We start from the raw sequence: 25,937 nt of genomic DNA, 5'->3' as shown, positions 1-25,937 counted from the left end.
AGCTTGCTTTTGTAGAAATTTCAGGATTTTCTATTCTTCTATTTCTATTATTCTCCTTCTTCTTTAATAGAACCAGTTTTTGCCAAGGATATAACACTAGCTGAATCAGCTGCTGCTTACATATCTAGCAAACCAACAAAAAAATATTTATTTGATAAAGTTGAAGTTACAACAGGAGAAGAAGCAGAACATAACGTGTTGCAGGTATGTCTTTCTCTAACGATTTATTGGGGAACACTTTCACTATGTTTAAACAACAGACTATGTCTTAACATAGTGGCCTTATGACTTTTGACTAACTTGTACCACTGATTTCAATGGGACTTAAGCACACCACTAGTTTTCTCTGCTTTGGGACCAGTTATTGAGTCAGGAACATAATCTCTTTTTAATGTATAGCTACCATGTTTTATTCATTTGTTAACTTTGCAGGTTCATTTTATTCCTATGTTCTTCCTAGAATCAGGGAAGGAACAAGAAATTATGTTCTTTGTGAAGGAATTTGTGTTCTTCCTTTATTTTCAGGTTTATTGGTGAATAAACCTAGCATCCACTTGTGATAATTCAATTGCCATTTCCTAGTTAAATTAATAATAAATAATAATTAATCATTTTTAAAGTTACAATATCAATGGTACAGTTGTTTGTTATTTCAAGCATCTACCCTGGTTGACAATTCGTATTACATTTTCCCACCTTAGATCAACTGCAGCCTTTTTTTATTTAATAAAGCCTCATTGTCCTGGATTGAAAGAGGCAGTGGCTCTCTGAGACTTAATGATATGTCCACCAATCAGTGTGGAATGTTGCAGTCAAGGTTGGGTAAGAATTAATTTCATCTTTACTTCTCTCTTTCCCCCATAGTCTATTATTAATGCAGAAAATGTGCAGACACAACCACATTGTAGAGATGATCATTTGAAGACATGCAGAAATTTCAGTGTATAGCACCTCATCAAATAGCTTGTAGAGAGATATTCAAAACATCAGGATAATTAACATTCTGGAGAAATGGGAGTGTTATTCATAACTGGTGAGTTTAGTTTGATGACTTAGGAGTATTGGGTAACTGAATTTCAGATCATAAAGTTCTGAAGGTCCTAAACTGCATTTTATTCTACTGCTGCATTAACCAGGTTCGCACAATCGGCGTGGCTCATCATCCTGAAAACTCAAGCCTTAACCATGGCTTGCTGGTTCATCTGAACCCAGTGGGAGTACATTGTGCAAGGGTTAAACGACCCTCACATAACCCTAAAACAGTCCATGGGTTCTGCGAGGGCTGTTTAACACCTGGACAACTCACCCCCACCAGGTTCAGATGACATAACAAGCCATGATCGTGGCTTGTATATTCAAAATGGCCACTGGCATGTGCCACAGCTCATCCTGGTTTAAATAAGCCATAGTGGGAATAAACCATGGTGGGCTGTTTGATTGTGTGAACAGGCCCAATGTTAAATTTCCAAAGAGTTATAAAATATTGACATTTCTATGCAGAAATGGGAGAAAAAGCACAGACTTTAAAAGCTAAGGCAGTGAAGGCAATGGACATGAGTAACTTGGGTTTTGTAGTGGGAGATTTCAATTTCCCTGCCTTTCTTTTTAATATTCAGTTTCTCCTGCTTATATAGTCATGCGAAATCAAGGAAGCATGAGGCTCATTCTTAACACCAAACTCTGGACTCAGATGGCCATAGAAAGAACAAACCGGAAGAGTCTGTGCATCACAGCGACAGACCTGGAAGATTGTTCTGTCAAGGTGTTTCTAATACAGGTAAGACCTAAAAATGAAAAGGGGTTTTACTGTATGATCCTAAGCAGGTCTACTCAGAAGTAAGTCCCATTGACGTCGATGGAACTTTGTGCAGTCAGGGAGCAGGGAGCATGTGACACACTGTTACACATGTACAATGTATGTTCAATTTTGTTCAAGCCATCCATTAAAAAAACTGAGAAAGGAAGATCAATGCAAACTGGCTGTATGTGCATGTGTATGAATGTGTGTGTACCACTTTTGTGACATATTACCCACTACATGTGGTGGTAGGCACGTGTAAGCTCTCCTCTGCTGGACATACAAGGTCACTACTTAAAATCCTCTTGGGATCATGCAGAAACTAATGGGTTCACCAGATTATAAACAAGTCATTCATTTTCTCAACCAGGAACTTGGTTCTTTTCAGTAATTTTGAAATCTGTTCAACTTGCTCAGCTTTTCATCAATTTGCCAAAAAACAATACCTAGCGGATTCATTCACTTTGTGTTACACAGGCAAGCTCAAAAGATGTTGGGTCTATATATGCAGCAATTCACCACCGTCTTGTTGCACTGAGAAACTTTGTGAAGCAGGAATGCGATACAAGCCAGGTGGAAGCAGAGCCAGATATTCAGCCGCTAAATTGTGACAGTGATGATGAAGAGAAGGAAAAACTGACTCCAGTGAGAAACACCAAATCGGGTAAGCAGAGCTTTATTTTTGCATAAGTAGACAAAGTCTGCTCAAACCCCATGTTATATGCTTTGTGTGAGACCCTTGCAAGCCCTGATTTTGCAGGCCATCATCCATGTGCACAGAAAAACTGGGGGCTATCTTTGCTGTGTGTGTGTGTGCTGGGGGGAGGGAAGGATAGCTCTACTGCAGTTGTCTCCTTTATTTTTCAAATCTGGTGGGATAAGAACATACAAACAGCCATGCTTGATCAGACCAAGGATCCATCTAGTCCAGCATTCTGTTCACACAGTGGCCATCCAACTGCCCATGGGAAACCCACAAGCAGGACAATGAGTGCAACAGCACCCTCCCACCCGCATTCCCCAGCAACTGGTGTACACAGGCATACTGCCTCTGATACTAGAGGTAGCATATAGCCATCGGGACTAGTAGCTACTGATGGCCCTGACCTCCATGAATTTGTCCAATCCCCTTTTAAAGCCATCCAAAGTGGTGGCCATCACTACATCTTGTGGAAGTGAATTCCATAGTTTAACTGTGCGCTGTGCAAAGAAGTCCTTCCTTTTATCTGTCCTGAATCTCCCACCAATCAGCTTCATGGGATGGCCCCAGGTTCTAGTATTATGAGAGAGGGAGAAAAATGTCTCCTTATCCACTTTGTCCACACCATGCATTATTTTGTACACTTCTAGCATGTCTCCCCTTACTCGCCTTTTTTTCGAAGCTAAACAGTCCCTGTGTTTAGGATGTGCAATTCTGCAGGAGAAGAGGATCACACAAAATCCTGTCTATCGTGTGTGTATGTGTATGAGGTTCATAAAATGGCACAATGAGGTTGGGGAAGAGATTGTTTAATGTTCTTCACCATTTTATTTAAAAAGTATAGATACGTTTAGATATGCACTACAGGACAGGGGTTGTATACTGAGTGAAGGCACATAACCACCATAGCATAATAACAGTGCTTTATGTGTAGGGGATTGGACAGGTGAAGCACTACTTAATATTGGCAAACCTTCTGGACAGGTCTGCCCTGTCACCTCCCTTTGTTAGGTGAATACAGGTGATATGTTGCCATGGGAACTAAATAGTTAGCTTATTGCTCTCAATACAGGACCATGTTGGGAAATGCTTTGAATAGATCTCTCCCCATACCCACTAAGGATTTGGTACTCCAGATTTAAAAATGGTAAGACTGCAGTTTGGAGACAAACTGAGAGCTGATATTTGGGCTCTGGGAGCATCTTAGGGTGCTTGCTGTTGCGTGAGATCTTATGAGGGAGCAGTGGATTGTAGCTCTCTGTTGGAGTGTTTAGCTGTGTATCTACTTATGCTCAACCTGTATATTTGTAAACAAATGCAAATATTACAACATTTCATAAGCCTCCTGTAACCTCCTTCCAAAGGAAACCAAACCTGGGTAAGCACTGCTCTCCTGGAACGTTTCATCACTTGGAAAATAGAGGTGCTATAATAATATTATAAAACTGAAGTAGGCTTTCAGTGAATTATGTAATCAGTCACTAGGGATGACTGTCACCAGGAAATCCGGCCCTTTTGGGGCTCGCCGGACTTCTGCAGCATGCCCGACTCAGCTTGCTTTTGTGAGATGAGCCGCGCAGTTTCCCCAAGTTCCAGAGGCTTTTTACACATTTGGGGTGGGGGGTCTCAGCCGTCATTTTTGCAAATAGAGGTTTGCACAAATTATAGTCTCAAATTGTGCAAATTTGCATAATTTGTGCAAATTGTGGCCATAAATTGCATGATTTGCACAAATTATGGCCATAATTTGCACCAATTGTGCAATTTAGAGCTGTAGTTGTGCAAATTATGCAATTTATGGCTGTGATTCATGTACATGTCTTTTTATGCTGAGTGAACACTTTCTGTAGTTTCTCCCCTGGCTTTGGCACTACATTCTGTTGCTGTACACCAGATCCAGGTGCCTGGCCCTTTTAAGTGTGGCATTCATACAGGACTTTTTGCAGTTGATGATTTTGTATAGTGTGGGGTGGGTGTTGCTTGTCCTTCTTATGGTTTTGATTGGGTCGTGAATGCCTTGTCAGGAGTTATCAGTGATTGCTAATTGAATGCTGATTAGCTACAACTTGGAATAAAAGTATTAAAACTTGAAACAAAAGTGGATTTCCATGTTATGATTTTCAAGTTCCCAGTTCTTACTTTCATCAAGTTTTGCAGCAGTGATCCAGTTATGTATTTTGTGACCATGTTCGTTTGGTTGTAACGGTACCCAAGAATGGTAACATTACTTGATAATATACAAAGACACAGGACACTTCTTTCTTAAAGATGGTGAAGTCTGTACAGGACACTTGCAAGCCAAGATTTATGGTCCAGTTCCCATCAGAATTCTACAACTGAATCCGTGCCCCTTTGTGACATAGGACCCACTTAAGGGAGGGCTGGAGTGACTCTATACTGTGGAGACTTCCTGTTTAGTCTTGGATAATATTACCATCAGTTGAGCTGCCCACAAACTCTATTCTATAACCAAACAACATGGGTCATGATTGTGCAGAATGTATGATACGTGGGTGGAGGGCCAAAAAAGTGAGGAAATAATTCAAAAAAATACATATGGGGTACTATCCAAGTGGCCATATTCAGTGATAGACAACATGCTTTGCATGCAGGAGGTCCCAGGTTCAGTCACTGGCATGTGTAGGTAGGGCTGGAAAACTCCTGTCTGAAACCCCGAAGAGCCAGTGCCAGTCAGTGTTGACTATACTGGGCTAAATGGACTAATGGTCTGAGTCAATATAGGAAAGCTTTCTATGTTCCTATGTCCCAGTGCTAGCTCTAATGCCATTGTGCTAGCATAAACCAACATCCTCACAACAACTAACCCTTGCTAGTGCAACAGGAAAAAAGCAGCAACTTACCACCAAAATTTGGTAGAATGACGGCATAAAGGGGCTGATTTTTTTGCTGCTGCACCAAATAATTTTTGCCACCATTGACTATTTTGACTATTTTTTCCCTTGCTCTTATAAGTGCTAGTTACGTTGTGCAATCGTTGGCTTACATTAGCACAACGTCATTAATGCTAGTACTTGGACACCATTGGACACTACTCACAGAATCCTATATTTTCAAATAAATATTCATTCATTCATTCATTCATTCAAAGCATTTATATCCCACTCTTCAGTCAAAATACTCCCAGAGTGGCTTACAAAAATCACCTATCAGACAGTCCCTACCCTCAGGCTCACAAAACAGATATGAGCCATAAGTAAAGGGATTGGGAGGGAGGACGGGGAAAATATTTCTCTCTATCATTGGCCATAGTTTCCCTTGCAGACTGAAAGCTTCCAAAGTTAGACCCCAAAATTATAATTGGCACAGGATCTACCAGCATCAACAATACGTGCCTAGCCAAAGGGAAGGGGATCAATGTAACTAAGAGCAGATGGGGAAAAGGACCTTGCTCCTTCACCTCCTATACCTCTGGTTCTCGGGGAGATTGTACTAGAAGCTTTGATATGTTAGAATTGTGGTGGCAGAGAGCCCAAGGTTGTTAGTTGTTAGTGTCACACTTGCATTCATGTATAGGTGGGTTGTGTAGAGTCTTCCATGTAGGGAGGTGATGGTGTTCACACATTTGCACATTGATTAATGTTCTGCTTGCTTTTCAAAGTAAGCCTAAAGTGCCCAAGGAAGTGGCAAGAAGGCTTCACTAAAGCCCAAGGCAGTAGTGCAGTTAGGTAATTTTAATCTCTGGACTTAATGACCTTACATGGAAGGGGCATTTTTAGATGCTAATGTGTATTACTCTACTTACTTAAATATAATGTACACCAGCCCTGCTGTGTTTGGGGTCTCTCCTACTCATTCTGCTGAGTGGGGACCTGGACTTCTGCCCCAAAGGCCTACTTTGACAGTACTGCTCGTCCAAAGCAATATAAAATCTCTGAGACTCCCCAGACATATGGTTAACAAAAGTCTGCGTTCCCATTAATTGGCTTCCCTTTATTATATTTAACTTGTACCTTCATAGTGCAATCCCATATGTGCCTACTTAGAAGTAAATCCCCACTGAACACAATGGGGATTACTGTTGTGTAAGTGGGTATTGGACTGCAGCCTTAGACTCCATGCTGTGCTGTAGTTGTGCAGAGCACAGTACCCTTGCTCTGTGTAGCTGCTGGTTGGTTGCAGTGGAGGATGTTGGCGTCGATGTCTATGGAGCGTTGAATCCGCTCCAGGTTTCAGTCAGAACCAAAAAGAATTCTAAAGGAGCTATCCAAGGCACAACTTGGATAACTCCTTTAGAGTTCTGACTGGTTTTGACTGAAACCCGGAACAGATTCACTGCCCCACTGGCATCGGAGCCACCAGCCTCCACTGGTTGGTTGTTGGGTTGTTGTTTTTTAGCAACTGTGCACCTGTGTGATAATGAGGGCTGTACCAGTGCTCAAGTGCAATGTACAACACCCCTCACCTTCATTGCACATTCGTTCATTCATTCATTCATTTATTACAGTTCTATACCACCTGTACTGTTCACAATAATTAAAACAACAAAATACAACATGATAAAATACAATATAAAAGTTTAAAAGGAAAGGAAAGGCTCCTCCTGTGCAAGCACTGGGTCATTACTGACCCCTAGAGGGACGCCGCTTGCGCTGGCGTTTTCATGGCAGACTGTAGTGGGGTGGTTTGCCATTGCCTTTCCCAGTCGTGACTACCTTTCCCCCAGCAAGCTGGGTACTCATTTTACCGACCTTGGAAGGATGGAAGGCTGAGTCGACCTGAGCCAGCTACCTAGGACCCAGCTTCCGCTGGGATCGAACTCAGGTCGTGGGGAGAGTTTTGGCTGCAATACTGCCGCCTACCACTCTGCGCCACACGAGGCTCTTAAAAGTTTAAAACTACAATATAAAATAAAAATAATAACTAAACAGAACCTAGCAGAAGTGCAAAGATTTGAAATACAGTACAAGATTTAAAACAGAAACTGAAAAACAAAAATTACTGGGAAAGTAAAATGGTCTTCATTTGACATCAAAAAGACACCATGTAGACACCAGGCAAGCCTCTCTGGAAAGTTCATTCCACAACTGGGATGCCACAACAGAAAAGGCTCTCTTCTTAGTAGCCATCTACCTCACTTCCTTTGGTGGGGGCTCCTGGAGAAGGACTGCTGAAGATGATCTTAGGGTCTGGACAGGTATATGGGAGGAGATGATCCTTCAGGTAACCTGGCCCCAAGCCATTTACAGCTTTGAATACCAGCACTTTGATTCAGGCCCAGAAATGGACTGGAAGCCAGTGCAGATGGAAAAGTATTGGCATAATATGATCACGTTGGCCAGTCCGTGTTAACAATCTCGCTGCCCTGCTTTGGACCAGCTGAAGTTTCTGGATCATTTTCAAAGACAGCCCCACATATAACATATTGCAGTAATCCAGGCAAGAGGTTGCCAGAACATGGATAACTGTAGCTAGGCACTAGGCACTATCCCTTACTGTTGAATTGAGTTCACTGGATACAATCATTTGGAAAAGTTACCTCCCATTAGCTCCATTGAAACAACTGGGAGCTGCTGAACAGCAGTAACAAGATTTCTCTTTCATTTAAAGAAATACCACAGGATATGCTAATAACATTCTGAAGATATTTTCTTATGTAAACTTGTGATGTTTGTGTAAGACAGCAGAGAGCATCTTTGTGAGTTTCCTTTCATAAACATCCTTCATCTTAAAATAAGATGCAAAATTGTAGTCCCGTTTGTGTGTGTGTGCGTAGTGGGGAAGGGATATATACACAAGCAGACAATCATTTTAAGTTTTTAATTTTTTTACTAAATGCCTCATTTTAATTTAACAGCATCAGGCTTCAGTCTTATGCACACTTACACAATGCAGTAAATCCCACTGAACACAGCACAACTTGCTTCTGAGTAAACATTCACTGTAGGGCCGGTCTTACCGTTAGGCAGAGTGAGTTGGTCGCCTCAGTGAGAAATGGTGGGCGGTGTGGAGGGAGCAGTAGTAGTAGTCCCCTGATTATTGTCCTCTGTTGAATGGGCTATGTATTCCATGCGGCCTGCCCTGTGTCCCCTAAGCTAATCTGAGGTCCTCGGGTGAGGTGGAGGAGGGTGTCCCATGACTATTGTTGAATAAGACTAAACTGTCAGTCAGTTGGCTTCTGTAGGTGGAATGCTACCTCGTTCTCCACTTCTGGCAGCAAAACCCCCTACGGTTGCCCTTTTAATCAAGAGAAGCATCCCGAACAGCAGCCAGTCGACTTCTGGAAGTCAGTTGCTTATGAAAAATGAGGTGTGCAGGAGAGATTCTGAAGCATCTTCCAATACCCGGCTGAAGAGCTGTTTTTTCACAGCAAAAAGGCCCACCTCACAGGTGTAAATTTGTTTTCATGTGTAAATGGGCTCACTGATCAATGGCCAATGCAATTATTTTGGACAGAGCTCATAATTATTTTGTATGTACATATGCATTCCCCCCCCCCGCACCAATGCAGCCTCTTAAATCCTCACACGTACCAATATTTTAAATATGTGTGCTGTGTGTGTGTGTGTGTGAAAGACAGGGAAAAGGAGACTTGTTTTGAACCAATAATCCTGGCTTCAGGCTGGAATACTGTTTACCGCAGGGGACTTACCTGAACTTGTGGGCCTTCACCAGCAGAGGGCTTATTGACCCTCACAGTTCTGCCTTGGCCCTGCCAGATGGCTCTGCTCATTGACCACTGGTGTGAAAGCTTTGGAGGGAGATTTCCATCTCTCTGCCTACTCCTTTGCCTGAGTAACAGATTCATCTGTTCTTGTGCTTAAGGTCTCTCCTCAGTATGCTTCTCGGGGATGGGTGAGAATTTCTTTGGTAGGTTGAAAAAAAAGAAAAAAAAACTTACCAAAATTTGCAAAAATTCTTTATAAACAGGATGGAAAGAACTTGAGATTTAAAAAAATGAATGTGAGAGAAATCAATACAGACTAATTTATCCATCCCTATTCCCAGCCTGTCTTCCTTCTCCTGCTGCTTTCCAGGCCCCACTTACTGCCTCTTGGTTAGATAGCTGGTTGAGATACTGGAGAGGTAGTGTGGTGTAGTAGTTAGAGTGTTGGACTGGGACTCAGGAGATCTGGGTTCTAATCCTCACTGGGCCATAAAGCTCACTTGGTGGCTTTGAGCCAGTCACTGACTCTCAGATGTGAGGATAAAGAGGGGGAGAATTGTGTAAATCACCTTGGGTTCCTTGAAAGAGGAAAAATGTGTGATATAAATGTAATTAATTAATTATTAATAGACTCAGTGGTCCAGCTAGGCCTGAATCTTGGAGCTGAAGTCCAAGGCCCTGACGCCCAGTGCCCCCCTCCCGAATGACCACCCAGGGCACAGCAAATGATGAGGGCATCTGGACAAGAGAAGTAAACTCCATTTTATTTCTGTAGTCATGATGATTTAGGTGAGTTTAAAATGCAAATCTGCACATGTTCAGAGTATTTTTTTTAAATCAGGTTTGACAAACAAGGATGCAGAAACAGTTGTAAGCCTGGAATGGGGGTGGCGGAGAGAACAGAAATGTTAGTTGTATGCTTCACAAGTTAAGTAGTACACATGGCCACCTAAAGGAGTCCCCCATAAAACTAGTAAGTCCATGGTCTAAAATTACCTGGCTGTACCACAGGATAGACTACCTGACAGTGACCTTGATTCCTCTCAACTTGACTCTGGTTCTCCCTCCTATTGGTTACTGGAAGGGAAACAAGGCACCGTGTCTGCAGGTCCTTTTATAATAAAACCTACCTGTTGTCAAAGTGGATAGTGCCTGCTGGATGGTTAATTACCAGTAGGCACAGAACAGAAATCTGTTCGGTTCACATTTCAATGTGCACATCCTGAACCTAAATACAAATTGGTACACAGTTTACCGTCAAAATCCATACATTTCCAAACTTTGCAATGTAGTTCACCCAAAAAGTGTATATTGGGGGGAAATGAGGACAAATACCACTTTATTCATGGAAAAATGTGTATGCTGGGGTGGGGATGATGGAAATTGTAGTCCAACACATCTGGAAGGTGCCAAGGTGGAGAAAGCTGATGTAACAAAAGGACCTGTGCCGATAAAGCTTCAAGAATTGAGTGTGGCATTTTCAAATGGTAAAAAGAGTTATGCCACAGAGCTCCCTCTTCTCCTCAAATAACCACTACTTCAATTGGCATTCGTACACAACCTCTCCCCTTTAACTAGAAGAATAGTTCTGAAAACTCTTGAGAATTTCCAGAGGAAGATAATAAAAAGCTGAAATTTGTTTGCAGAGTGGGAGGCAATATCCAATCTGAGTGCCAAGATGCAATTTAAACAATCATGTTGACAAGTGAAGGCCTCTGACACAAATCTGGGAAAAACAGTTACAGGTCAGTTGGTCAGAGGCCACAGTCCTTGGAGGACATGCATACTGTGGTGCAAATTCCTTTCATTTTGATGGGCTTCCCAACTGTGTGTGTGTGTGTGTGTGTGCATGCCCATGCGCGTAAGATAAAAAGACAAAAGAGTGACGTCTGAAGTAGTATAAATCCTGGCAATTCCTTACAGCCCATCTGTCCAGATTCCTCTTCCATTTAGCTGATTGCTGACACCCTGTCTCCATCTGTTATCAAGCAACCTTGGCAAGCCCTCTGACAGTTCCTGCTTTATATTTTTTATTCTGACTATGTCCACATCATTCTGCTTATCTTCCATGCCAGCTGATCCTGCTCTAATCATGGCAAGGTCTATGTTCCAACCTTGCTGTGCTCTTGCTCCAAATACCAGCATTTGCAAAATCTTGCCTGCCACTCTAGGGTTGCCAACTTTTGCGATGTTCTGCCTTTAGCATTTGTGTGGCAGGTAGAAATTGGCCGGCACAGCTTTTCTCATCAACACATCATCATGCCAGGAAAAAACACACCAGTTGATTCTGCCTGTTCAATGCTAGATTAAAATTGGGGAGACCTGGATTCAAATTCCACTCAGTCATGAAGCTTCACTGGGTGATGTTGGGCCAGGCACTATCTCTCAGCCTAAGCTATGTCATAGGATTGTGCTAAGGATAAACTAGGTGGGAAGAGAATTCCATACATGGTCCTGAGCTCCCTGGGGGATGGATGGGATGGGGATGTAATAAATAAGATAAATATATACAACATACCGTGAACATACATGGCAGCAGTAATTGGTGATAACACAGTCTTCCTATCTTTGCTATGCTAATTTAATACCTTAATGGCAGAGGGAACCATTATCTTCTTGACTGAGTCCTAAATGAATAGAATCAGATTTACTGATGAAATTTCACAGTTTTCCTGACCATGCGCCATGCTGGCTGGGGCTGATGGAAACTGAAGTCCAAAACATCTGGAGGGCACTGGGCTGGAGAAGGCTGGACTAGGGCAAGGCTGAAAATTCATGAGAACAAACATTCTGGTGCCTGGTGGGGTCTGAAGATGGAGCCCAAGGGACTAGGTCCATGATGGAGCCATAGGATGGAATCTCATTTTTCTGTCATGACTGGGGCAAAGCTATGCAGTTTCTATGCAGTAAGCAAGTTTCTGGCCTTGCCTCCTTGCTTTCTGGTAATGAGCAAAATCCCAGCCAGGCCACTATTTTTCCTGATTGTCTGGCAACATTATTTCTAGCCCCAATCTAGCTAAAGCTACAGTCGTATGCAAACATAAAAAGCCCCACTGAACACAGTGGGACCTAGAATCATAGAACCATAGAATAGTAGGGTTGGAAGGGGCCTACAAGGCCATCGAGTCCAACCCCTTGCTCAATGCAGGGATCCAAGTCAGAGCATCCCTGACAGATGGCTGTCCAGCCTCGTCTTGAACGCCACCAGTGTGGGAGAGCCCACCACCTCCCCAGGTAATTGGTTCCATTGTCGTATTGCTCTAACAGTCAGGAATTTTTTCCTGATGTTCAGCCGGAATCTGGCTTCCTGTAATTTGAGCCCATTATTCCGTGTCCTGCACTCTGGGATGATCGAGAAGAGATTCTGGAAACTGAGCCCATAGAGTCCCAGAGCAGTTCTGATTCTGAGGGGGAACAGCAATCCGTGGGAGAGGAGCTCACTCATCTCTCACAAGCACAGCAACTGGCAGAGATTCCTCCTGCCATCATTCCTGGGATAGATAGTGACCCTGGCAGTGAGAGCACTGGAGGGGGGCTTGCTGGACACTCGGTGCAGACACAGGGAGTGACGACAGATGGAGGGCGCCGAAAAGAGGCTTACCGCTTGTTTGGCGCTCAAACAACGGTCGTGTCCCGAGGACCCAAGGGAAAGAGGGAGGATCTCTCCATAGCCCATAAGTTCAGACTCTTCCCGTGGTTCCCCTTCAAATGGGGACCAACTGCCTAAACTGGAGCTTAGGCTACTCTGCTATCTTTCCTCAGTGCTGTTCCTTGCTTAGTCGCTAGTGATTAGTATCTGAAAGAGTCATAAAGTAATAAAGGAATAAAGCCTTGGAAAGAATACTCATCGTCTGTGTCCTGAGTTAGCTATTGGAGGGGACTGCAAGAGGCAGCTAGGGTGCTCCTGACACTGGCCTTCCTGTCTGTGACGACCTTTCAAGTACTTGAAGAGTGCTATCATATCTCCCCTCAGTCTTCTCTAGGCTAAACATGCCCAGTTCTTTCAGTCTCTCTTCATAGGGCTTTGTTTCCAGTCCCCTGATCATCTTTGTTGCCCTCCTGTGAACCCTCTCCAGTTTACCTGCATCCTTCTTAAAGTGTGGTGCCCAGAACTGGACACAGTACTCCAGATGAGGCCTAACCAGTGCTGAGTAGAGGGGAACTAGTACTCCCCGGGATTTGGAAGCTATGCTTCTATGAATGCAGCCCAAAATAGCATTTGCCTTTTTTGCAGCCACATCACATTGTTGGCTCATATTCAGCTTGTGATCTACAACAATTCCAAGATCCTTCTCGCTTGTAGTGTTGTTGAGCCATGTATCCCCCATCTTGTAACTGTGCATTTGGTTTCATTTTCCTAGGTGCCGAACTTGGCATTTATCCCTATTAAATGTCATTCTGTTGTTTTCTGCACAGCGCTCCAGTCTATCCAGATCACTTTGAATTTTGTTTCTGTCTTCCAAGGTATTAGCTATCCCGCCCAATTTGGTGTCATCTGCAAATCTGATCAGCATTCCCTGCACCTCCTCCTCCAAGTCATTCATAAAAATGCTGAAGAGCACTGGGCCCAGGACTGAGCCCTGCGGTACCCCGCTCGTTACCTCTCCCCAGTCTGAGAAGGTCCAGTTGACACTTTAAGTCGGATTCTTTAAGTCCGATTCTGTAGCCAACTGTGGATCCACTGGATCATTGTTTCATCTAGCCCACTTTGAGCTAGTTTGCTCATCAGGATATCATGGGGCACTTTGTCGAAAGCTTTGCTGAAGTTGAGGTATTTTATGTCTACAGCATTCCCACAGTCGACAAGGGAGGTTACTTGATCAAAAAATGGGATCAGATTTGTCTGGCAGAATTTGTTCTTGACAAATCCATGTTGGCTTTGAGTAATCACTGCATTGCTTTCAAGGTGCTTACAGATGGATTGCTTTATCATCTGCTCCAGAATTTTCCTTTATTACTCTAGGATGCAGTTCATCTGGCCCTGGAGATATGAACTCATTCAAAGTAATTAGGTGTTCCTTGACCATATGCCTATCGATCTCAAGCTGCAATCCTGCCCCTTCAGCCTGTACTTTGCCTTTGCCAGGGGGGTCATAGACCCTCTTTTGGGAGAAGACTGAGCCAAAGTAGGAATTGAGCACCTCTGCCTTTTCTTTGTCATCTGTTATCATTTTGCCATCCTTATTTAATAGCTGAACCACCATTTCTTTCCTCTGTCTTAGCTGAAGAAAGCCTTTTTGTTATTTTTAGCATCCCTCACTAACCTCAGCTCATTCTCAGCTTTAGCCTTCCTGACACCATCCCTGCAATTCTGTGGTACCTGCCTGTACTCTTCCTTTGTTACTTGGCCTTCTTTCCACTTCCTGTATGTGTACTTTTTTGTTTTCAGGTCATCTCTTAGCTTTTTGTGAAGCCACATTGGCTTCTTCTGTTGTCTTCCACCTTTTCTTCTTGTTGGAATTGTTTGTAATTGTGCCTTGAGAATTTCCTTTTTTAAAAGCTCCCACCCATCTTGGACTCCTTTTCTCATTAGTGTCGCTTGCCATGGGACCTTACTTATCATTGTTCTGAGTTTATTAAAATCAGCTTTCCTAAAATCCAGGGTATTTGTTTGACCACACTAGGCTTTTGCTTCCCTTAGAACCAAGAACTCAAGTACAACATGGTCACTTTCCCCCAGAGTTCCTGTAACTGCTACTTTATCCACTAAGTCATCTCTGTTGGTTAGGATCAAGTCAAAGATAGCCGATCCTCTAGTTCCTTCCTCTACTTTCTGTAGGCGGAAGTTGTGCACCATACAAGTCAGGAATTTCCTGGAGGGGCCATTGAAGTCCCCCATTACTACTATATCATGCTTCCTTAAAACATAGGCTATTTGCTTTTCAAAAGTTTCATCCTCGTCTTCTCCTTGATTGGGTGGCCGGTAGTAGACTCCAACCATCAGGTTCCTTTTATTCTTTGCTCCATTTATTTTGACCCAGATGCTCTTGATGGGGCTACCAAGTTCATCCTCCTGTAGTTCTGTGCAGAGATATGTATTTTTCACATACACTGCAACCCCACTGCCCTTTCTGTTCCTCCTGTCCTTTTTGAACAAGTTATATCCTTCAATTGCTGTATTCCAGTCATGAGAGTCATCCCACCAAGTCTCAGTTATACCTATCAAGTCATAATTTCCTTCCTGTATCAAGAGTTCAAGTTCGTTCTGTTTGTTTCCCGTACTCTGGGCATTAGTATATAGACATCGAAGACCATGTGCTTCATAGTCTGGCTTTCTTCCTACATGTGACTGAAGACTATTATTGGGTGCTCTTAGAGCTGTTCTCTCCATTGCAGTGCATGAGCCTACGTCCATTGTTACCCCCAACTTTACATCTCCCTTCCCTGTAGGATTCAGTTTAAAGCCCTCCTGATGAAGTTCTTCAAGCTGTGGCCAAACACATTCTTCCTAGCCTTTGTGAGGGGCAACCCGTCCCTTGCCAACAGCCCATCTTCCAGGAAGTATAGCCCATGGTCCCAGAATCCAAATCTCTCTCATCAGCACCACCTTCGTAGTCAGTCATTCACCTGGAGTATTTTTCGTTCCCTTTCTATCCCTCTTCTAACTACTGGAAGTATGGATGAGAAAACTATCTGGGTCCCAAAGTTCTTGAGTTTCCTTCCCAGAGCTTCAAAGTCTGACGTGATTTCTTTGTAGCTCTGCTTGGCTGTATCATTTGTTCCCACATGGATGAGAAGAAAGGGATACCTGTCAGTGGGCTTTATGAGTGCAGGCAACCTTTCAGTCACGTCTCTAATCTGTCCTCCCGGGAGACAACATACCTGGCGAGTCCACGGGTCTTCGCGACACACTTGGGTCTCGATCCCACGCAGCAAGGAGTCTCCCACTACTACCACTCTTCTCTTCTTGTTGTTGTAGGCCTGGCTTTCATCGCCTCTGTTTGACTGACCTTCAGCCTCTTGCTCACTCTCATGTAGGTTCCCCTGTGATTCTTCCTCTGCAGGCTGTCCTCCAGTCTCATCCGCAAGTACCTGGAATTGGTTCCACAGCTCCACTGCTTCCACTGGTGCAGAGTGGCATCTAGTTCTTCTCCTCCTAACTGTCACCCTTTTCCAAGGAGTATCCTCTACTCCATTTTTCTTCATCTCAGCATTTCCCACTTCTGCCTCATCTTGCTGTTACTCTTCAAGCTTCTGGTCTTCCCTTTGCTGCTGTAGTTCCCCCATTCTGTCCAAGAACTCTTCGTGTTCTCTTATTCCCCGGAGGGTTGACAGTTGCCGCTCCAGTCCTCTTACTTTTTCTTCCAGCAGCGTAGGAAGAAAAATAACCTCAGGCATAGGAGTGGAGCAAATTGTGTTCCATTAGTTTCAGTGGGATTAAGACTAAGATTAACTTTTGCTGGACTGCAGCCATGCACACTGGCTTTGAGATATTGACATAACAAAGATATATAGATTTTCCCTCCATTGCTAATCATTTCCCACAAGGGGTGGGGGAATAGCAAGGCACTTGTTTGCAAAACACTCCTCATGAAAGCATAAACAATGGTCCTACACTTCATTTAATGCTGATGGCATTCACAGTCCATTTTTCTACAGATAAATGATTGTGCAGCATATTTTTCTGTTATGATGTTGAGCAGAGGCGTTGCTAGGTTCTTAAAAGATCTGGGGCACAGGCCCATAACACAAATTTGCATATACGTATATATATCATAGAATCATAGAATAGTAGGGTTGGAAGGGGCCTACAAGGCCATCGAGTCCACCCTCCTGCTCAATTTTTATTTTTATTTATTTATTATTTAATTTATTAATTGCCCATCTGGCTGGTCACCCAGCCACTCTGGGCGATGTACAACATATAATAAAACAATAGAATTCTACAATAAAAACATTTTCTAAAATACCCTAACCCACCCCAAATGCCTGCCTGAACAGCCACGTTTTTAATGCACAACGGAAGCTCATTAAAGAGGGGGCATGACGGAGTTCCCTAGGGAGGGAGTTCCACAGAGTGGGGGCCACTACAGAAAAGGCCCTCTCCCTCATCCCCACCAGTCTAGCTGTCCTGGCTGATGGGACAGAGAGAAGGCCATCCGAGGCTGATCTTGTTAAGCGGCCTATCTGGTGCTGCTGAAGGCGCTCCTTAAGATAGGCTGGGCTGGAACCATATAGGATTTTAAAGGTCAAAACCAACACCTTGAATTTGGCCCGGAAAACAACTGGTAACCAGTGCAACTCTTCAGCACTGGAGTGATGTGATCTCGCCGGCAGCTGCCTTTAATCAGGCGAGCCACCGCATTCTGTACCAGCTGCAGCTTCCGAACTGTCTTCAAGGGTAACCCCACGTAGAGCACATTACAGTAGTCTAAACGAGAGGAGACCAGGGCATGTACTACTGATGGGAGCAGATGGTCGGGAAGGAAGGGGCACAGCCGCCGTATCAGATGGAGTTGATACAGCGCTGTCCGGCTCACAACTGACACCTGAGCCTCCATGGACAGCTGGGAGTCCAGAATGCCCCCCAGGCTGCAGACCTGGTCTTTCAAGGGTAGCCGTACCCCATTCAACAGCAGGTCAACATCCCCCAGCCTCCTCTTGTCTCCCACCAAAAGTACCTCGGTCTTGTCAGGGTTCAGCTTTAGCCTGTTCCTCCCCATCCAGCCATTCACCGTCTCCAGACATTTGGACAGGGATTCTCCGGCCAACCTTGGTGAAGAATGCAGGAATCCAAGTTAGAGTATCCCTGACAGATGGCTGTCCAGCCTCATCTTGAAGATGTGTGTGTGTGTGTGTGTGCATGTAGTGTGCTTGCATTTGTATATAGATTACATACATACATAAGAAGTGTGCACTGACCCCCCACCCCACTTCAACTCAGACCCCGATTCAGCATTTTGGAAAACATCCCACCTCTGCTCTGACCCATTTGTAGTTGGACCACTTCAGCTCAGCACCAAACCTGAGTCATTGTTTGGAAAAATGAGTCTTTGTGCTTCCGGCTGACTACCATGGGAAATTAGAAAAAAACTGTAACTTTTTTCTCTTGGTCAGAACTGGATGATAATTTCAGGCATAGTAGCCCCCTAGAAGGGGATTACACCTGCCCAATGTCAGAAAAATAGCTGCAAGGTTTATATTGTGATTTTCTTTTAAAGGGAACTGCCAATAACATTTTAATTCCTTGGAAGAATTGGATAAACATTTCAGGATTCATTGCCCCATCAGAGGAGATCATGTCTGCCAAATTTCAGAATGCTAACCACAAGGTTTTTTTTGTGCAAGGGTGGCCTTGACATTTTGAGGTCTCCAAAAGAGGACATACTTATCTCCCTAAGTTCCTTGTGGACCATTGTTCTGAAAATTACAGACAGCCTACAGTTGTCCCTAGGGATGTTAGAGAAATCTGTCACGGATTCAAATGAGGCCGGATTCTTGAGGGCCCATTTACCTCCTCTCCTGGAGGATTTCACGTGGGATGGCATGGCTGCTTGTTGCACCAGGAGCCCTTCACCTCTGTGCTGATCTTTTTTTTTTTTTAAAGGCGATCGGCAGGATGTCCTCATAGACTTATATGCAAAATAGAGCTGTGAATCTTGCGTATAAGTCTATGTGTCCATAGGCTTATATGCAAGATTCATGGCTCTATTTTGCGTATAAGTCTATGGGGACATCCTGCCGATTGCCATTTTTTAAAAAAAATGCTGACCGGCGCGGAGGCGAAGGGCTCTGGTTGATTCAGGTAACCGGCCCTCAGCTCTGCGGAATCCTCACGAAGTGGAGCCGCTCTGCAAGGATTTGGGGGGGGGGACGAATCTCCCCCCCCACGGATTTCTCACTGGAATGGATGGTGGGGAATCCGTACATCCCTAGCTGTCCCTAAGTAAGAAACCAGCAAAGTTTCAGAAGGATAGGTGCAGCAGTTCATGTGGAAGGGGAGTTCTCCAGTTTGGAGGAAGGAGTGATTTGCTTTCCCTTCACCCAAATAGTTTTTGGGTAAATTTGTCTGAAAATGCACAGGTTATTAGAGGTGTCCCCCAGGCAAGAAACCTGCAAAGTTTCTGAAGGATATACATGCATGCACATTTAGAATTTATTTACATTTCAGCAATGTTAGCAGCAGGGGAACATGGGTGGGAAATTGCTATTGCACTCATGTCCCGCTTGTGGGTTTCCTGTGGGCATCTGGTTGGCCACTGTGTGAACAGAATGCTGGACTAAATGGACCTTGGTCTGATGCATCACGGCTCTTCTTATATTCTTAAATATAGAGTGCCTCTGAGCATCTGCAAAATGTTTTTCTTTCACCACTGAGCACTTACATTCTCCCCCTACCAATTCTATTCCCCTCCATGCAACCATCCCTCCTCATCCTACCATCCTCCAGCAGCTCTTCATCAAAACAGATGTCTTGTTTTGTGCAACTCCTCTCTACCTCCTCCTTGTTAGGCACAAGTTCTCATTGTATCTTCCTCCCCATAACTTCATTTGTGCCAAGACTTCACCAGGATTCAGCCAATGAATCTGTTTTCAAAACTAGGGCTAAGTAGGGATGTACGAAAGTCACTTACCGTTTTGTGGATCTGCTTCGCAGTGGAGGGGGGGAGCAGCTCCGTCCCTCCCCCCGGAATCCTCGACAGGGGGGAGGCGCTCCATTCCTCCCCCCCCCCGGAATCCTCGACCGGCCAGCTGTGCTCCGCGGCGGCTCTGTGGAGCAGCTGGCCAGGCCCAGGCCAGAACCGTCCGCAGCCGGATTTCCGGCCGCGGAGGGCTCTGGGTAAAAAAAAAGAAAAAGTGTACACAAATGGCGGCGGCTATGGCCACCACCATTTGCATTCCTTATTTTTGGCCATCTTAGTCTACGTAAATATTTACGTAGACTATTATGGCGAAAATAAAGGGGAACACAAATAGCGCCCGCTGCGCTATTTGCGTTCCAATTTATTTTGGCTGTAATAGTCTACGTAAATATTTACATAGACTAAGACGGCCTAAAATAAGGAACGCAAATGGCGGCGGCCATAGCCGCCATTTGCGTATGCGTTTTTTTTTTTAGCCTGCCGTGATAGGCTACGTAAATACTTACGTAGCCTATCACGGCCTCCACAGGGACGCAAAAGGCGTCCCTGCATTAGTCGTGAAAGGTTACGTATGTATTTACGTAGCCTATCATGGCATGAAAGAGGAAGCAAATGGCAGCCGCAGGGTGGCCGCCATTCGCAAGTCAGTGCCGACAGGAGCAGGTAACTGCTCCGTTTTGCGCTATTTTTGTGGGGTGGGGGCTTCGTGCCACCCGACTTTTGTGGGTTGGGGGAGGCGGGGGCTTCATTCCGCAATGGATTTCGGGGGGCTGAATGCACTTGCATTCGGCCTCACCGAGATCCAGCGTGGAATTCTCTGACATCCCTAGGGCTAAGTTATGGAGAAACTCTGAGCATGTACTAGGGGTGTACGAACCCCACTCACCCGTCCAGTCCAGGGCATCCGCGGGGGAGGGGACGATCTTTCCCTCCACCTGGAATCCTCCCTGGCCAGCTCCGCTCCATGGCGAGTCCGCGGAGCTGCCAGCCGGGCCCATCCACAGCTGGACTTCCGTCTGGTGCTGGTCTGCAGCTGCAAATGGCGTCTGGCGTAGCGGATGCCATTTGCAGCCACAGACCAGGGCAGCGGATGGCAGCGGACGGACCTGGACCAGACAGCGGCAGGTAGGGTCTGTCCGGGGAGAATTTCGCGGGGTAGCGGGGGGGAAGTAGTCTGTTCCCCCATGGACTCTGGGGGCCGGATTTTAAATAATCCGGCCTCATTGGAGTCCGTGGCAGATTTCTCTACCATCCCTAGCATGTACTAAGTGCCTTTCCCTCACCACTGAAGCTAGAGTTCATGCAAAAAAACCCACAAAACCACAAATGACAAAACATGCATAGGACTATGCTGAAAGGGTAGTCAATTCATCAGACGGAATTGGGTAAACACTGTATTAAGCTTGCAGTACCATGCTCACAACTCAGGACTTATTTCTGAGTAAACATGCAGAACAGGTGGTGAACACCTCCCTTGAGGAAGGAGTGATGCCATCAGCCCTCAAGGAGGCAGTGATAAGACTGCTCTTAAAGAAGCCCTCCTTGGATCCCCAAGTTTTGAACAACTTTTGCCCTGTCTCAAATCTGCCATTTGGGGGCAAGATTATTGAGCGGGTGGTGGCGATGCAGTTGATGACACACTCAGAAGAAGCCGATTATCTAGATCCATTTCATTCGGGCTTCAGGCCTGGTCATGGGACAGAAACAACCTTGGTTGCTTTGGTTGATGATATGAGGAGGGCTTTGAATAGGGGTGAATGCTCCTTCCTTATTCTCTTCGACCTCTCAGTGGCTTTTGATACCGTTGACCACGGTATCCTCCTGGATCGCCTGGAGAGGATGGGCATTGGAGACATCGTATTATGGTGGTTCTGGTCCTTCCTCTCTGGCAGGCACCAGAGGGTAGCACCGGAAGAGGAGGTTTCAGACCCGTGGCCGCTGATGTGTGGGGTGCCACAGCGTTCCATCCTCTCCCTGATGCTATTTAACATCAATGTGAAGCTGCTGGGGGCTATCATCAGGAGGTTTGGGGTGAGGTGTCATCAATATGTGGATGACACACAGCTCTACCTCTTGTTCAAATCTTCACCAAGGTTGGCTGTAGAATCCCTCTCTAAATGTCTGGAGACGGTGAGTGGCTGGATGGGGAGGAATATGCTGAAGCTGAACCCTGACAAGACCGAGGTACTTTTTCTGGGAGACAAGAGCAGGTTGGGGGATGTTGACCTGGTGTTGAATGGGGTATGGCTACCCTTGAAAGACTTGGTCCACAGCCTGGGGGTCATTTTAGACTCCCAGCTGTCCATGGAGGCTCAGGTGTCAGCCGTGAGCTGGACAGCATTGTACCAACTCCATCTGATACAGTGGCTGCGCCCCTACCTTCCCGACTGCAGCTGCAGCTGGTACAGAATACGGCGGCTTGCCTGATTAAAGGTGCTGGTTTTGCACTGAAGGAGTTGCACTGGCTACCAGTTGTTTTCCGGGCCAAATTCAAGGTGTTGGTTTTGACCTTTAAAACCCTATACAGTTCCAGCCCAGCCTATCTCAAGGAGTGCCTCCAGCATCACCAGACAGGCCGCTCAACAAGATCAGCCTTGGATGGCCTTCTCTCTGTCCCACCAGCCAGGATAGCTAGGCTGGTGAGGACAAGGGAGAAGGCCTTCTCTGTGGTGGCCCCCACTCTGTGGAACTCCCTCTCTAGGGAACTCCGCCATGCCCCCTCTTTAATGAGCTTCCACCATGCACTGAAAACTTGGTTATTCAGGAATCCCCCTGGGATGGAGCTTACCTGGGGAGGATGCAGCGGTCGTGGCAGCTCCGGTGGCTCTGGCTGGTCTCCCAGCTGGCCACTGCCGGCCTGCTGAGGCTGCCACTTGCGTCCTTGCAGGCAGTCATGATAGGCTACGTAAGTATTTACATAGCCTATCACGGTAAAGGCAGCCATGCAAATGGCGGCTGCTACGCCATTTGCATGGCTGCCTTTACCGTGATAGGCTACGTAAATACTTACGTAGCCTATCACAGCTGCCTGCAAGGATGCAAAATGTGGCCGCTACGACGGCCACCATTTGCAGCCGCAGCAGCCCGGCTGCAAATAGGAACATAGGAAGCTGCCTTATACTGAGTCAGACCCTAGTCCATCTAGAATAGTTGACACTGACTGGCAGCAGCAACTCTCCAAAGTTTCAGGCAGAATTCTTTCCTAGCCCTACCTGGAGATGCTGGGGATTGAACCCAGGACCTTCTGCATGCCAAGCATGTGCTCTGCCAGTGAGCTACAGCCCTTCCTATTGCTGGATAATGGCAACTGACAAACAAAACAGCCCCAGATTTGTTTCTCTGCAACCACGTAAACCCACTCTTCTCAAAGACTTGAGTGAGGAGAAGGAGAAAAACCAGCTCTCTTGTCAGTTTGTATAAAGTCAAATACTGTGCAGAACTTCTCTTGCCCGCCGAAGAAAATTGTCTTTAAGAATTCCCCAAGATATGCTCTGGGTGGAATAAAGAAGAGAAAGAAAGAAAGAAAGAAAAGAAAGAACAGGATAGGGGAAGGAAGAAGAAAAGAAGAATGGTGATTGGAAATGTGGGGAGGGGGGGTAGAGAGAATTCCCTAAGCCAAGTGGCTCCTTTCAGAGAGGTAGTACTTCAGAGGAATTTAGGAGGCTGTGCAGGGTTTGCAAGGATTGTTGTTGTTGTTCAGTCGTTAAGTCGTGTCCGACTCTCCGTGACCCCATGGACCATAGCACGCCAGGCCTTCCTGTCCTCCGCCCTCTCCTGAAGTGTGCTCAAGTCCATATTCATTGCATCGGTGATGCTATCAAGCCATCTCATCCTCTGCTGTCCCCTTCTCCTTTTGCCTTCAGTCTTTCCCAGCATCAGGGTCTTTTCCAGTGAGGTGGTAGAGGGCTTTTTCTAGCTTTTTTAAAAGTGTAGAACCTGTTTAAAAGCCCCAGCAGTTTCTTGATCATGATGCCACATAGTCCTAGCCCTCCCTTTGGGATTATTTGAGTTCTACAGCTATTTAGGAGAAATTAAAGTGGAGGGGGAGAAAGAAGTTTGTGGAGGCTGATTGGATCCTTTGCTGTACTGAAGCTACTAAACTTCTGCAGAAGCCAAAGGTTCACTTTGGGGCAGTAAAATCAGGTGCTGTGTGAAATACCAGTATTTCACATGGCGCTCTTCTTCCCTTCCTTCTCACTCTTCAAAATTTCATTGCAGGCAAGCTCCCAACAGTGGGCATGTAAGAGCAGAAAAGAAAATAAGGGGGAGAGAGGTTTTTTGCACCTCAAAAAAAAAAAACCCTACACCACAGATTTAGGATAGTGACCTCCTAATGGTCACTGTAAACACCTTCTGATTAGGATCTCTAATCCCTGGGTGACTTGACAGTTTTTACTTTTTGTTTTAGACTTTGAGAAAAGGAAACTTTACGCATGGCTAGCGCACAAACCACTGGACTGAAATTTGGTAGATTCAGTCAGCTCCATAGGGCCTGCTAGGTCTCCAAATTCCTGCTGGCTGGGGAATGCTGGGAATTGTAGGACTTTTTTCTGTCTAAACATGCATAGGATTGTACCCTTAAATATTTGAAATTAGAATATCACAGATATCATTGTGCAATACTGAAGTTGAGAAGAAGAACAAAATTATCCTCTTGTTAAAAAAGAAGGATAAAATGTTTCAGTAGTTTGGAAATGGCCAGGTCACTTGGCAACCCAGGTCCACAAATGAGTGCCCCCTTGAGTTTTAGTGGTCTGAATTTAGATAACACTTTTGTGGCTTAAGGAATGTTGATTCTGTTCCTCCCATGAAATAACCAATGACTTTACATTATCCTTCAGATCATTCTCGATGGATCCGCAGACACCCTGTGGTCTGTTCGTGACAACTTCCTTACCTCCAATCCAAGTAACAAGAATGGAAACTTGTCTTGTTAAAATATCCTAAGTGATCTTATGGAATCAGTACATGTAGAAATTCTGTGCAGCATTTGTTCTATGACTCTGGGACAAACAGTGCTTCCAGACACAGTGCTCCTAGCGCTACTAGTCCAAAAGCATCGTGCAGCTATTCCCTCCTTAATGGATTTTTTGTGGAAAGAAATAAAAATGGAAGAAGCACTGGGAAAACACAGGAGATTTGCAAGTTGAAGACATCTTCTGGACCTCCTGTAAAATTCTGTGGATGAGGCAGGGTGATCACACATAAAAACCTTGTCTGGAAGCACCCCAGAACTTTTCAAGGGTGATTTAGGACATTGAAAATACATGGAAGAAGCACTTTAAGGATCCAGTCGTCATTCCTTTCACTCAAAATAGGAATTCGAGAATGGCTCCTGTTCTTTTAGAATCATTAAAAAAAAATAAGCTTCAGATTTTGGAATAAATCATATTTAAGGACCATTTAAAAAAAAACGATAATCCTAATCCAAGTTATTTCATCATATTGATGGCATTTGTCATTTATCTATGAATTACTGTGTTATTTCTACATGGATTTATTATACAATTGCTGTCCGTAAAACCTATATGTCAGCTTTGAGTGCAGTTATTATAAATATGTTAATGTTGAAAGCCTTATCATCAGGAGCTTTTTGTGCATAGTAAGCTATTTTAGAGAACTACCCAAAGCTAGCAAATACAGTGTGAAGGTAGAAACAGATGTTTGCAGTTAGATATGCCATGCAAGTGCACAAAAATCTGCTGTTGGGGGGGGGACACAATAATGCACCCTGTATCTTGTAGGGATTTTCCATGCTCCCGAATGCTGTACTCGGGGCGCTGTTTATCAGTTGAGACAGTAGTTTACTCTGGAGGTGGGGGTAAGGGCTATAAAATCAATACCTATAAAATAATTTTATTTAAATAATACTTTTCTTTGTAAAATAAGCAATACTATTAGCTATTAAAACTTCATTAAAGGACAATGGATGTGGTCCTGCCCTGAAGAATGTCATAGGGAATTTTGCTACAAACTAAATGTGGGCACTGGATGATGATTGAAGCTTTCACATTAGCAGGTAACAAGCCCGCACTATTTGCACCTATTTACTCTTTTTTCTGCATATATGTATCATTATGTGAACATTATGTGTCTACTGTTTACATTACGTAAACAGTATGTACATACAATGGGGCTGCAACAAAAATGGATGAAGAACGTAAGTACAGCTCTGCTGGAACAGACCTGTCTAGTTCAGCATCCTGTTTCCCACGTTGGAGCTAGATAACT

General features: G+C 44.8%; 1 protein-coding gene across 2 annotated transcripts in view; it reads left to right on the top strand.

The window, feature by feature from the left end:
- RANBP3L (RAN binding protein 3 like) overlaps positions 1-25,630 on the top strand; it is a 67,268-nt gene extending 41,638 nt beyond the window's left edge. For both annotated transcript variants that reach the window (XM_084832051.1, XM_084832050.1), the window contains 5 exons: positions 71-204; positions 702-822; positions 1,635-1,777; positions 2,276-2,462; positions 24,548-25,630. In XM_084832051.1, coding sequence (XP_084688177.1) covers positions 71-204; positions 702-822; positions 1,635-1,777; positions 2,276-2,462; positions 24,548-24,591 — 629 coding nt within the window. In that variant the 3' untranslated portion in view covers positions 24,592-25,630. The remainder of the gene's footprint in view (positions 1-70; positions 205-701; positions 823-1,634; positions 1,778-2,275; positions 2,463-24,547) is intronic.
- The last annotated feature ends 307 nt before the right edge of the window (positions 25,631-25,937 follow it).

This window comes from Heloderma suspectum, chromosome 2, assembly GCF_057233095.1.
Source record: "Heloderma suspectum isolate Gila_16-S chromosome 2, 16-S_ref, whole genome shotgun sequence".
NCBI classification, from domain to species: Eukaryota; Metazoa; Chordata; class Lepidosauria; order Squamata; family Helodermatidae; genus Heloderma; species Heloderma suspectum.
This window is presented reverse-complemented; position numbering and strand designations above follow the sequence as displayed.